The sequence below is a fragment of the Plecotus auritus genome, assembly GCF_963455305.1.
Source record: "Plecotus auritus genome assembly, chromosome: 9".
In the NCBI taxonomy this organism is placed as follows: domain Eukaryota; kingdom Metazoa; phylum Chordata; class Mammalia; order Chiroptera; family Vespertilionidae; genus Plecotus; species Plecotus auritus.
The window spans coordinates 129710071-129723235 of NC_137783.1; the positions used below are offsets into that span (position 1 = coordinate 129710071).

General features: G+C 45.2%; 1 protein-coding gene across 1 annotated transcript in view; it reads right to left on the reverse strand.

Moving 5' to 3' along the window:
* Nucleotides 1–5374: 5374 nt before the first annotated feature.
* The window catches only part of SLC5A12 (solute carrier family 5 member 12), a 42880-nt gene continuing 35089 nt past the window's right edge, over nt 5375–13165 (reverse strand). The window contains exons 12-15 of the mRNA XM_080688451.1: nt 10887–11053; nt 9266–9369; nt 7947–8074; nt 5375–5865 (exon numbers count right to left, since the gene is read on the reverse strand). Coding sequence (XP_080544577.1) covers nt 5713–5865; nt 7947–8074; nt 9266–9369; nt 10887–11053 — 552 coding nt within the window. The 3' untranslated portion in view covers nt 5375–5712. The remainder of the gene's footprint in view (nt 5866–7946; nt 8075–9265; nt 9370–10886; nt 11054–13165) is intronic.

Sequence of the window (13165 nt, forward strand, 5' to 3'; positions counted from 1 at the left end):
CCTTAATCAAGGCCCAGCTGGCTGTGGGAAGGGGCTGCAGGCAATTGGCCAGGGGCCCCGCCCCTGATTGGGGATGGGGGTCCGATTGGGGGCAGGGCCAGCCATGTGGAGGGGCTGTGGGCAGTGGGCTGGCTGGCCCTGCCCCCAAATGTGGTGGGTGGGGGTGCTGATCAGGGGCCTAGGGGAGAGGTCCTGGGTGGTTGGCTGGCCAGCCCTGCCCCTGATAGGTGTGGGGGGGTGATCAGGGGTGAGGCCAGCAGGAGGAGGGGTTGAAGGCCGATCAGGGTGGTGGGGACTCATTGGGGGAGTGGCCAGCTTGGGGGGAGGAGCTGCAGGAGGTTGGCTGGCCAGCCCTGCCCTCTATTGAGGAAGGGTGGCGATCAGGGGCAGAATGGCCAGGGGGAGGAACTGAGGGCCAATAAGCATGGTGGGGACCCATCAGGGGCATGGCCAGTCAGGGGGAGGGACTATAGGAGGTTAGCCACCCAGCCTCGCCCCCTATTGAGGTGGAGGGTTGTGATCAGGGGCGGGGCTGTTGGCCTATTGTGGTGGGGCAGGCTGATCTGGGGCGTAGCTGGCGGGGGGGGGGGGGAGGGTGGGTATGGGAGGGGGTATTTGGCTGGCAGGCCCCACTCTTGATTGGGGTGGGAGAGTTCAATCAGGGGCCGACCGGCAGGGTGGAGGGACTGCACGATTGGCCGCCGGCCCACCCCTTGATCAGGCCGGTTCGCTGGCCACAGTGGGCATCAGAGTGACGGGTTGTTAGGTTGTTATGGACATTACAGTAGCTGCCTTTATATATATATAGGCTAGAGGCCTGGTGCACGAAATTTGTGCATGGTGGGAGGGGTCCCTCAGTCCAGCCTGCACCGTCTCCAATCCGGGACCCATTGGGGGATGTCCACCTGCCAGTTTAGGCCTGATCTCTCTCGTAATCCAGGACTACTGGCTCCTAACCACTCTGCCTGCCTGCCTGATGCCCCTAACTGCTCCCCTGCCTGCCTGATTGCCCTAATTGCCCTCCTATGCTGGCCTGATCACCCCTAACCACTTCTGCCTCGGCCCCTGCCACCATGGCTTTGTCTGGAAGGATGGCTGGAAGACATCTGGTCTATCTGGTCTAATTAGCATATTACCCTTTTATTAATATCGATAGCATTAAATTCAGAAGTATCCCTGTCCTCTATGAAAAAGCTATGTATCTTAAATTTCCTATTGATATGCAAAAATAGCAATATCAACTAACATTTTCTAGCATAGGGAAGGATTTTTCTAATTTGTCCAAAGAGTCTAATGAGAGAGGCACTGATTGATACACTCACACCCTAAGTGAGGACTCTGTTGTGATTAAGTAGCCAACTGTTTATAAGCTTGACAATGTTTTCTGAAGAGGGCTGACATTTCAAACACAAAAAATGAGGAGTAGAAAAGTGGGCTTATGTTTGTTATTTACACGGGTGTTTGCAAATCTAGACTGATTTGGTCAGGAGATTGGAATGGAGGAGAAAATAATGACATTGACATTTTCCAAGAATTATCCTATCTAATAAAAGAGTAATATGCAAATTGACCATCACTCCAACACACAAGATGGCTGCCCCCATGTGGTCAAAGATGGCTGCCCCCATGTGGACACAAGATGGCCACCACAAGATGGCCAGTAGGGGAGGGCAGTTGGGAGGGACCAGGCCTGCAAGGGAGGGCAGTTTGGGGAGATCAAATCTGCAGGGGAGGGCAGTTTGGGGTGACCAGGCTGGCAGAGGAGGGAAGTTAGGGGTGACTGGGCCTGTAGGGAAGGGCAATTGGGGGGACCCAGGCCTGCAAGGGAGAGCAGTTGGGGGGGACCAGGCCTGCAGGGGAGGGCAGTTAGGGGTGACCAGGCCTGCAGGGGAGGGCAGTTAGGGGCAAACAGGCTGGCAGGGTAGCAGTTAGGCATCAATCAGGCTGGCAGGGGAGTGGTTAGGGGCAATCAGGAAGGCAGGCAGGTAAGCAGTTGGGAGCCAGCAGTCCTGGATTGTGAGAGGGATGGCTTGGGTTTCCCTGGCAATGGAGGAAGCCAAGCTTTCTGCCTGCCCTTGTTGGCCCAGGCCTCCACTCAATGCTACAAAGTTTCAATTATAGAAGATAAATCCCAACAGAAATGGCGGCAGCCACAGAGCTGGAGAGAGAAGAAGGCTAGGGTCACCCGCGGCGATGGAGAAAGCCAGGCTTCTGCAGCCCTGGCCTGCTTTGGCCTCCGCTTAAGGCTACAAAGTTTCAATTATAGAAGATACATAAATCCCAACAAAAATGGCTGCCACCACAGAGCGAGCAGAAGGCTTGGCTCCACTCCAGGCTACAAAGTTTCAATTGTAGAAGATAAATAAACCCCAGATACCAGAGCCTCCGCTTGGGTCGCCGCAGGGCATGGCCGGGCCTGCAAACCACCACAGGCCTCTCGCCCAGGCCACCTCACGCCCCAAGGGAACCCCCACCCTGATCCAGGACACCCTTCAAGGCAAACCAGCTGGCCCCCACCCATGCACCAGACTTCTATCCTATCTAATAAAAGAATAATATGCAGATTGACCATCACTCCAACACAGAAGATGGCTGCCCCCTTGTGGTCAAAGATCCTGCCCCTATGTGGACACAAGATGGCCACCACAAGATGGCCAGCAGGGAAGGGCAGTTGGGAGGAACCAGGCCTGCAAGGGAGGGCAGTTGTGGGCGATCAGGCCAGCAGGGGAGGGCAGTTGGGAGGGACAAGGCCTGCAAGGGCGGGCAGTTGGGGGCGATCAAGCCTGCTAGGGAGGGCAGTTAAGGATGACCAGGCCATCAGAGGAGGGAATTTGGAGTGACTGGGTCTGCAGGGAAGGGCAGTTGGGGGGACCAGGCCTGCAGGGAAGGGCAGTTGGGGGGGACCCAGGCCTGCAGGGGAGAGCAGTTGGGGGGTACCAGGCCTGCAGGGGAGGGCAGTTAGGGGCAAACAGGCTTGCAGGGGAGCAGTTAGGCATCAATCAGGCTGGCAGGGGAGTGATTAGGGAGTGATCAGGCTGGCAGGCAGAAGCAGTTAGGGGCAATCAGGAAGGCAAGCAGGTGAATAGTTGGGAGCCAGCAGTCCAGGATTGTGAGAGGGATGTCCCACTGGGATCGGGCCTAAACGGGCAGTCGGACATCCCTCAAGGGGTCCCAGATGGGAGAGGGTGCAGGCTGGGCTGAGGGCCCCCCGCCCCAATGCACGAATTTCATGTACCGGGCCTCTAGTATATATATAAAAGCATAAGCGACCGAACGACTGAACATCCCAATGTCGAATGACTAGTCTAATGGTTGCTATGATGCATGTTGACCATCAGTGGGCAGATGCTCAACGCAAGAGCTTCCCCCTGGTGGTCAGTGTGCTCCCACAGCCAACCTCCTGTGGTCCAATCCCCCAGCCAGCCAGCCACCCTCCCTGCAGTCCTCTCCCCTCCCCCCGGCCAGCCAGCCCCGATCAGTCCCAATTGGGACTGGGCGAGATGGCCCAGATCGGCCCCGATGGCCCCAATCACTGGCCAGGCCGAGGGACCCCACCTATGCACAAATTTGTGAACCGGGCCTCTAGTATATAATAATATAATACTATCTTACATTTGTAAGTCAATTTGTTCTTTGATAAAATTCCAGGTAAGAGAATTTTTTACTGAAAAAAAGGATCTTCAAAATATTTCTGAGAAAGTCCTAACCTAGTATTTTCCAGTACTGACCTAAAAAGGGCTGAGATATCTGTAGGATAATTTGTGAGCAAAAGTTGTGAGAGAATTTGTGAGTGAAAAGAAAGACTACATGGGACATTTTGTTTTTGTTCAATTCCAAGTGAAAGTTCAAAATCTTGAAATATATTCCAAATATATAGCCCAATGAGGTTTAGCCCAGATTTCAACATTCACCTTAAATTTTTAAGATATAACTCATAGGAATGTTCTAACTAAGTCATTTGGAAAATAATTGCAACTCTCAATTTGCAGATCTTTAGATCAACACATTCATTAGCTTACTGGACCTCAAAATGTTTCTAGAAATTCAGTTCCTTCTCTTTTTCAGATATTTTCCCAAACATACCTCCCCCTTTTTTTCCTTCCACCTTTTTCCAAATGTATTTTTTCTCTTCTCTCTTATAAACTAATGCACAATTCTCTCTTTGCCTCCCTCTATTCTCCTCGCCTACTTGAGAGTGGAGGAAGAGAAGACAAACATTGAGCTGTGGCTTATAAACACTAGTTGTTGTTGTTTTGTTCCTCTATTGATTTCCCCCACCCTTTTTGATCTTCTCTAATAATAAATACTGGTTACATAATTTTCTCTATCTGATGCTTCTGTTAAGGTTTCCTTCTCCTGGGTAACATTTAGATAACACAGCCTTTGGGAGTGCTTACCATTACCTATTTGAACCATTTTTCTTACTTTGCTGACATACTGTTTCTAGGCCTCTTGATCTTACTTGGCCACCAAAATAAATGTCTGACATCTGCCCCAGTATACCTGATACTGAGACGTTGATTTGTGTCCTACTGTCTTTCCTCTGATCTAACCCCGGTGGCACTGGTTTGTTGTTGTTGTTTTCTTACCTTTTAAGGATTTTCTTTTCCTCCTCCCAAAGAGCTTTCACTGTGTCTCCATTTATTAATTCACCTTTTGATTTGTAGTCCCCTCTTCCTCCAGAACTTTAAAAATTATTTGTTAGAGTTCAACCATTAAGATCTTTGCTTCTACTACCCTCGCCTGATGGAACACATTGAGTTTGCATGTGTGAGCAAAATGAGCAGGATATAAAAACTGTCATCAAAGAAATACCTAAGGCTAGTGAAATCTCCTGTGGGCTGGCAAACTATTTGCAAGGTTCTTACACGATACTGTTCTAACAATTTCCTATTGGACATTTCTTCTTTAGCTCTGGAGAAAGACACTTCTTGTTGAGCACGGAGTCAATTTTTCATTGTAAGGTGGTAAAAAAGAAAAAAAAAAGGTAAAAAGTAAAAAAAAAAAAAAAATACTACACTGAATACCCAAAGGGAGAAGGATATCTATAATTGCTTTCACTAGCCAGGCATTCCCATCTCACCTGGGCTGACCACAGTTGTTTTAAGGCTTGGTCAGGACAGCTGTAGTAGCAGGGATGACTGGAAGAGAACTTAAAAATGTGAGTGTGGCAGGGGTGCTAATAGCAGCTATAAGTTGCACCTGAAGCTACAGGATGGGGGTATATGAAATGTGTCTGTGTATATGTGACTTATGGGGGTTCAGGTGGATGCCATGCCCTTGTTTTATCATCTGAGACAGAGAAGCATTTAATATGCATATTCCCTTCCTCATTCTGCCTGTAAACTCCAAGATATTTGATGGTTAAAAATCTACCAAGAAAAGAGGAGTTTAATATTCACAAAGCAAACAGAATGATTTCTTGTACTATGATGAAATCCAATCTTAATTTATTCAAGAAGGACGTCGCCAGGACACTTAAGGCTTGGTTGTTTTTTCTCACCTGAAAATTTGGGTCTTCCAAAGAATATCCCGGGAAACAGTCATTTTATTTGAGGTTATAAATAAGTTATAAATAGACATTAGACATCCTTGTCTTCTAGCAATGGCAACTACACAAGTCTACTAACCAATAAGAAAGAAGTATGTGGACTACGTAGGTCCACGTGTGTGTATGTGTGTGTTTGTGTGCACACGCATGCACGTGTTGCCTTAGAAATGGGTAATCTTCTCAAATGCCACATTGTCATAGCTTTTGTCCTTGGGATCGTAGCCTGGACTGTGGACCAGGCTTTCTCTCCTGAGTCCGTTCTGTAAGACAGATTTAGTTCCTTGTTTCCAGGTACTGCCATTCTCAAGGGTTTCCTGCGGAAAGGGAAAAGACACATATTAGTGAAATCGTCTTAATGTATTCCGAAGCAAATCAGGGGACTGTTACTTAGGCCTCCCCGATCAAAAAAATTTAAAAAAAATGATATATATTGGTAAATATGAAAGTAGCACAATTAACTGATCCAAGGCACTTTCTAATTGATAACTTTGATGCCTCGATCCATGTAGGTACTATTTCTAATGATGATAAAATCAAAAAGAATAATTTAGTGAGCATTTACAATATGTCGTGTGTTGTGTGAAAACATATATATATATATATATATATATATATATATATATATATCTTATTAAGCAAACCTGTGACATAGTGGCATTACTTCCCGAGGAGAGAGAACCTGTGTCTCGGATAGTGGTATGGTGGGGGCATAACTGGGTACCTGTATACAGATGCTCCTATACAGAGGCTGCTCGATGATACTCTTTGGCAGTGGAGCCTAATAGTGACATGTTACATGTTCCCTCCCACTCTTAACTCAGCCTTGAGACCAGGAGCTGCCTGCATCAACAGGACTTATCATTTATTTCAAGAAAGTCTTGCCCAGGAAGATAAATATATAAACTACTCGATAACTTGATTCTTTCCTTCTAGAACTTATTCAAAATCTACTCATCCAAACAATAAACTGCTCAACCAGCTGCCTCCTCAGCCGAATAGGTTCCCTTCCCATTTGTAACCCCTGTCCAGGTGGTGCGCTCCTTACTGAGGTAACTATTCAGCTCGGCTTTACTTCATGGACATGTTACTACAGTGTTTGGGGGAAAGGAGAACAAGCGACACCTTAGGTGATGTGATAAGGGTGAGGAGTCCCCCTCCTAGAATGCTGAAAGAATGAAATGTCTGGGACTAAAAGGATGATAATAAGCTCTATCTAAAAAGGAAAAAAAAATACAACATGCCTGCCATTAGTCAAGCTAAAAGGACAGACACCCATAAGACCAGCCACAAATGTAACGGGAAACATTGCTCCCCGACAAGATTCTGCACTTGTCAAAGTGTCTCTAGCCCTGCGTGGCCAAAACACAGTTCTCAGTGGGGTGAGAGCAGTTGTGTATCCTGCTGCTGCTTCTCGAACCTAAGAAGTGCCCCCAATAAATCTTACTTTATATTCACGCTCCATGGAACTAGCCATGTTTGTGCCCAGGTTGTGCTGCACAGTGCACCCCAGTTCTAAGATAAAAGCTGAAGTTCAGAGAGGTTAACTTATCCAAGGAAAGTAAGACATGGAACCAGGGTTAAACCCAGGGCTGACTCCAAAGCCCATACTTTTCACCACTATATGAGACGGTGCTCCCATTTTATTCCTTTTCTGGCATTCATTTTTATATTTTTCCTACAATTCACCCTCAGGAGGGTTCAAAGGAATTTTGGAAATAGATCACTTGCAAAGACAACAATTTAGCCCAGAGGCACATTTAGCTACAACACAATTACTTGCTTGAAAGCTAATTGGCTGAGCCATAGCTGGTTTGGCTCAGTGGACAAAGCGTCAGCCTGTGGACAGAAGGGTCCCAGGTTCGATTCCAGTCAAGGGAACATGCCCGGGTTGCGGGCTCAATTCCCAGTAGGGGATGTGCAGGAAGCAGCCAATCAATGATTCCCTCTCATCATTGATATTTCTATCTATCTCTCCTTCTCCCTTCCTCTCTGAAATCAATAAAAATCCTATATAATAAAAACCTAGTATGTAAATTGTCCCCTCAACCAGGAGTTGTCTGGGAGTTCAACCAGGGGGCAGGGCCGGCTGGGGGAAGGGAGGGACGCTCCGGTTGCAGCCGGGGGAAGGGAGGGAGTACCTGGTCGGCAGCCGGCAGCTGCTAGGGACCCTACCAGTGCACGAATATCGTGCAATGGGCCTCTAGTAAATAAATAAAAGCTGTAAAAAAAAAAACGCTAATTGGCTGAGATAACTGAAGTTGAGACCCAGATTCCTTCAGGTTGTAACACTCACTGCCTTCCCTCCCCACGCCTGCCTGTGCAGATGGTTTAAAGGGGCAAAAGGGAATCCCTTTGAGCCAGTGTCTATTTTCCAGAAGCTCAAACATCAGCTCACCTGCTCTGTCCCACGGTCATGCTGTACTCCACACCAGCACAGTGTTTTATATTCCTTAGACCAAAAGCAAAATAGATTGCAGACGGGTCTGATTAGCATTGGTTGAATATCTTTGCCACTCTGGTGACCTATAAATGAAGAAGAGATGGATTAGGTGGTTGTGCCCTTCCAGGACTTCCTTTGAGGACTGAGGAGCAGGTCATCAACTTGAGAAGCAGGTCATGACTTAGTGTAAGGTAAAATCAGGCCTGACTAGTTAATAGACAAACATTAGTCACTGCTCAAAGTGGTGGGAGTTGGTTTTTAAACATCCACAAGCTGCCAGGTCAGGTAAGCTCCTGGCTATAGAGTTAAACAGAGAGAACACATTTATGTTAAAATGGTTATTTTGGAGAGAGAGGCTTGTCTGCTGGCAAGGGAGAGAGAAGCAGGGTCTGATCACCCTGCTTCTCTCTCCCAGCCTCACCAGCAGCCGCTGCCACTGCTGATCAGCCCCACCTCTCTCTCTCTCTGAGAGGTCAGCAGTTCAGCCTGATCACTTGCTGCATGCGCAGCCTGGTGAATGTTTGAGCCTCCCGGTCGTTGCAGATGTGATGGACCCAGGGTTTTTATATATTAGGATAGGACTAGTGGCCCGGTGCACAAAATTTGTGCACAGGGTGGGGTGTCCCTCAGCCCGGCCTGCACCCTCTCCAATCTGAGACCCCTCAGGGGATGTCCAACCCTAAACTGGCAGTCAGACATCTCTCTCAGAATTCCTGACCTCTGGCTCCTAACTGCTCACCTGCCTGTCTTCCTTATCGCCCCTAACCACTCTGCCTGCTGGTCTGCTTGTCCCCAACTGCCCCCCCAGCTGGCCTCCTCACCCCCAACTGCCCCCCCTTGCTGGCCTGATCTCCCCCAACTGCCCCCCCCTGCCAGCCTGATCACCCCCAACTGCCCTCCCCTCCTGGCCTAATCGCCCCTAATTGCCTCTACCTCAGGCCCGCCACCCTGGCTTTATCCGGAAGGATGTCTGGAAGGTCTCCCAGTCTAATTAGCATATTACCCTTTTATTAGTATAGATGTTACATATTGCTAATCATATATATGTTATATACATGAATCATTATTAATCATTAGATACATATGATTAATAATGCATATAAAAAGGGATTTTTTTACATGTTAGTCTGGAGAGTAGATATATATCTCTCTAGGAAGAGGGGATTTTTGTGGTGGATCCAAAATCACACCAGTTAGCCAGCCACTAAGACCCCCAATGCATGAAACTAGGCCATGTCTTCCTTGGCCCCAAAGAGAAGCCCCAGGTACCCAACCTGTGAGGAAGCTGATGATTACTCCAGCAGCAATGCATCCCAGGCAGCCCACTGCACTGTAGTAAAGGTAGGAGATCGAATACCAGGAGTCAGCGATCGCAGGCCTGTGGAGGAAGGACAACAGCACATCACCGGTTCTGTGGGTTCTGAAGTTACCATTCACGGTGACTTAGAGAACTGCTAAGGGTTCATTTTAAGGCCTGGCATCGCTCAAAACCCCAAAGCTTAACTTTTTGCCATTTGATTATTTTGTTTAAAACTCAAAGCTAGACAAGTTGTGCTTTGTATCCCATCTATCCCGGGATTACAAATATTGCCACTGGATTACGATTACAGTGAGACCTATGCCTTCCATTTCTTTTCTATTATTTATTCTTCAGACATTTACTAAACCCAGATTTAGTGTCAGAATTTGTCACAGGCACTAAAGATTAAAAGATGAGCAAGCCACGGTCTATATTATATATAGGAGTTAACAATCATAAAATGGAGTGGCAATGCCTTGGTAGAATAGACACAGAGGATTCTGGGAGCATTAGAAAGGGTATAAAACCCAGGGTGGTGTGTGAAATGACACCTTAGTTTATTTTTAAAGAATGGTTAAGAATTAACTAAGGAAAGAAAAGAGGATACTATAAGCATAGGCAGGAAGAAAGAAACAATATGGTAGACCTGGGAACTATAAAAATTGCTTGTCCATAAGATTTGTGGACAGAATAGCTCTAAACTAGATGACACTCAGAGGCAAATAACAGCAAGATAATGGAGTTCTCATACATTATATAGAAAGGACCACCTCCTCAGGAGCACAGTTAGATTTGAGAATGAACACTTACTAGAGCCAGGTACAGTGCCCCTGGCTCTCTCTCTCTTCCTCTCTGATTCTCTCTCACTGTATATAAATAGATAGATGATAGATAGATAAATAAATGATAGCTAGAATTTAATAGACAGATATAATTTAATATAGAGATATAAATGTAATGTGATTTAATATTGTTTAATCCTATCAAAGTCCCAGTAAAGTAATTATTACCTTCTCTAAGGACTGTGGGAAATCAAGACATGACAAATTACTAACTTGTGCAGCATGGATAAATCATAAAACCAAAATCCAAACCCAGATATTTCTGATTTCGAAGTCCATGGTCCTCTCCCTGCACTACATTATCTCCCATATTTTGGTATTTTAAATTACGTGTCCCAGCTAGAAATAGAGAAGACAACCCTTTGCTACGCCTGTACAGTTTGAGTTAGAAACTGTAAGTTTTCAGCACTGCTCCTATCTCAGTATGTCCACAATCATTCTCCACCTTGCCCACAAACCTATTCTACTCTGAGCATTTATTCTTTTAAAAATACCTGTGATCTTCATATTCTATTTTCAAACTTTTCACTATTTTTTTCTAATTTGCACTCATACTCCAGCTAACCCTTCTGCCACCTTTACTGCTCCACACTGGAATGTAGAGCAATGAATATCTACAGAAATCATGGATTTCAATGCTGCGTGCTGCCCAGGGGGAGTCTCACAGGAAAGCATATTGGTCTTGTCTTGCTCCTTCTTTTAGCATGGTGACCCACCCTCTGGGATTTACCTCTGCCTTCAAAGTCACCATACCTGCTGGATAGCGCTGGAGGCACTAACTCCGTCACATTTGATGGGACACACTGGTTTGTCGATAAAGGCAAGGGCCACGTCTTGGAGGCTGGTGCTGGATAAATGAAGGCCCCTATGGCCACCCAAAATGCCAAGGTGATTCCAGTCAGAAGGCCACCTAGTGCACCCTTGATGAAGGAAAGGAAAAGTTAACGGCAAAGCCATTGAATGCATAATGAGGTGAGGAACACTGTGCTTTGGAGATTCTGGCTTTCCACCCAAATCTTAGCCACACATTCTGGAAACAACGCACTCAAATTGCCTTCCTTCCAACTCCCTCGACACCGCTTTATTTAGAAATAACTTGTTCCTTAAATGAAAACACTGGATAATTTTATAGTGATTATTATATTTCGATTCCTAGCAGGAATTTGCTTCTCTCCATTTGGCTTCTTCCTCTCACTTATCACTCACTTAAAACACTGTTGAAACCTCAGTTCCCAGTAGCTGAGTTTCAGAAGTTTTGGAAAACTTCAGATAATGGAGACAGTTGCAGTAATTTATCATTAATAGTCATTATGAGCTAGAATACAGAAGCTCCACTCCCATATGCTCTTCCAAGTGTCTCTGGCAGAGTCTGATTCCCAGGTTTGGAGTGTTGAGTGTAAGTTCTAGCATGTGTATTTACTAGCCCATTCATTGCAGGGTTATATTTCTTGCTAAACAGTGAAAAGTCACCTTTTTTTGTAAAGGAGGCAATTGAGCAGAGACCAACACCCCTGGTAAACAAAATCTGGGTGCTCCTGGCTCTCCTGGATAGCTGAGACTTCTCTGCAAGAGAAAGCATCTTGCTGGCTTCTTGATTTACTCAGAATAAAGCTTCTCCAATAACAGCACTGAAATGTTCCTCTCACCATTATTTGAGAAAACAAAGTAATGTATGCCATTTGAATAGTTGTGCCTTGGTCTGACTAGAGGTCTGCAAACTTCTATTATAAAAAGCCAGCTAATAGCATTTTAGGCTTTGAGGACCATGCAGGACTGTAACAACCACTGGGTTCTGCCACTTAGCATAAAACCAGCCATAGACAATATGCAAACAAAGGAGACTGGCTGTGTTCTGGTAAAATTCATGAGCACTGGAATTCAAATTTTATGTAATATTCATGTGTCATGAGACATTCTTCTTTTGATTTCCTTCCAACAATTTAAACATGTCAAATCATTTTTAGCTTGCAAGCCACACCAAAAACAGGAAGATGGCTGGATTTGGCTTGAAAAGTGCAGCTTGCTGAGGCCTATCAGACCTACCAGTAAAGGGTGAATGGACTTCAATAGAAAGTTCAACCCTGGCTGACTTAAAGGAGCTGTCTTGAAAGCCATGCTGAGAAGAATTCTGAGGTTGCATCCACATTCTGTGGAGAGAGAGCCAGGATTGATTGGTAGGATCCGCCATGGCCATTGGCGAGGGGAGAGGTGATAACAATTTATAGTATTTATTATTTTTTATCTAGAACAAGGTAAAAAGAAGGTCCTTCAAAAAGTCATTGCCCAACTAAATAGAAGGACCATAATTCACTAACATACATAACAAATTAATGTTTAGAATGCATTGAAGTGTTATGTGGCTAGTTATTAGTTCTTTTGTGGCTAAGAAATTGCCTTCCCACCTGTTTCTCCAAGGACATACCTATGCTTGTCAACCTCGATATCAGAAAAGTTGACGAAAACAAAGTGTCTTCTAACAAGACTGAAGGGGAAGTAGTACAGATTCCTAAATGTTCCTTCCTGTCCACTCTCTTTACCTAGCCTCAAAGATTTATCTAGAATAGTCAGGTGGCCACAAAGATCTAATTAGGTATACCATTTGATCAGGTTTTCTTGAGCACCCATAGTATATTAAAAATATGCATAGAGTCAGGTTTTCTGCAGACTTTCTAAAACTTCATATATATATGTGAATAAATGGCAATAATAATTAAAAAAACAGTAACATGCTACATTGAAAAGATTATATTTAAAATATGTTAAATATTTTTAAATTTTAAATATTTTATATTACTTTTCCAAATAAATGTTCATTTTGAGTTATATTTACTACACAGTCACTCAACCAATATTTACTTAAAGACAACCTATTAGTTTGTCAGCTAGCCAAAACAAGAAGATTCAGCTCTCAGAGTATGCAGGGCTCTTCCCTCCTTAAATTAGTGCATTAACTTAAATTAGTTATAATTTAGGTACAAATATAGAAAACATTTACATGTACAGTAGGTCCTCGGGGTACGCTGGAGATCTGT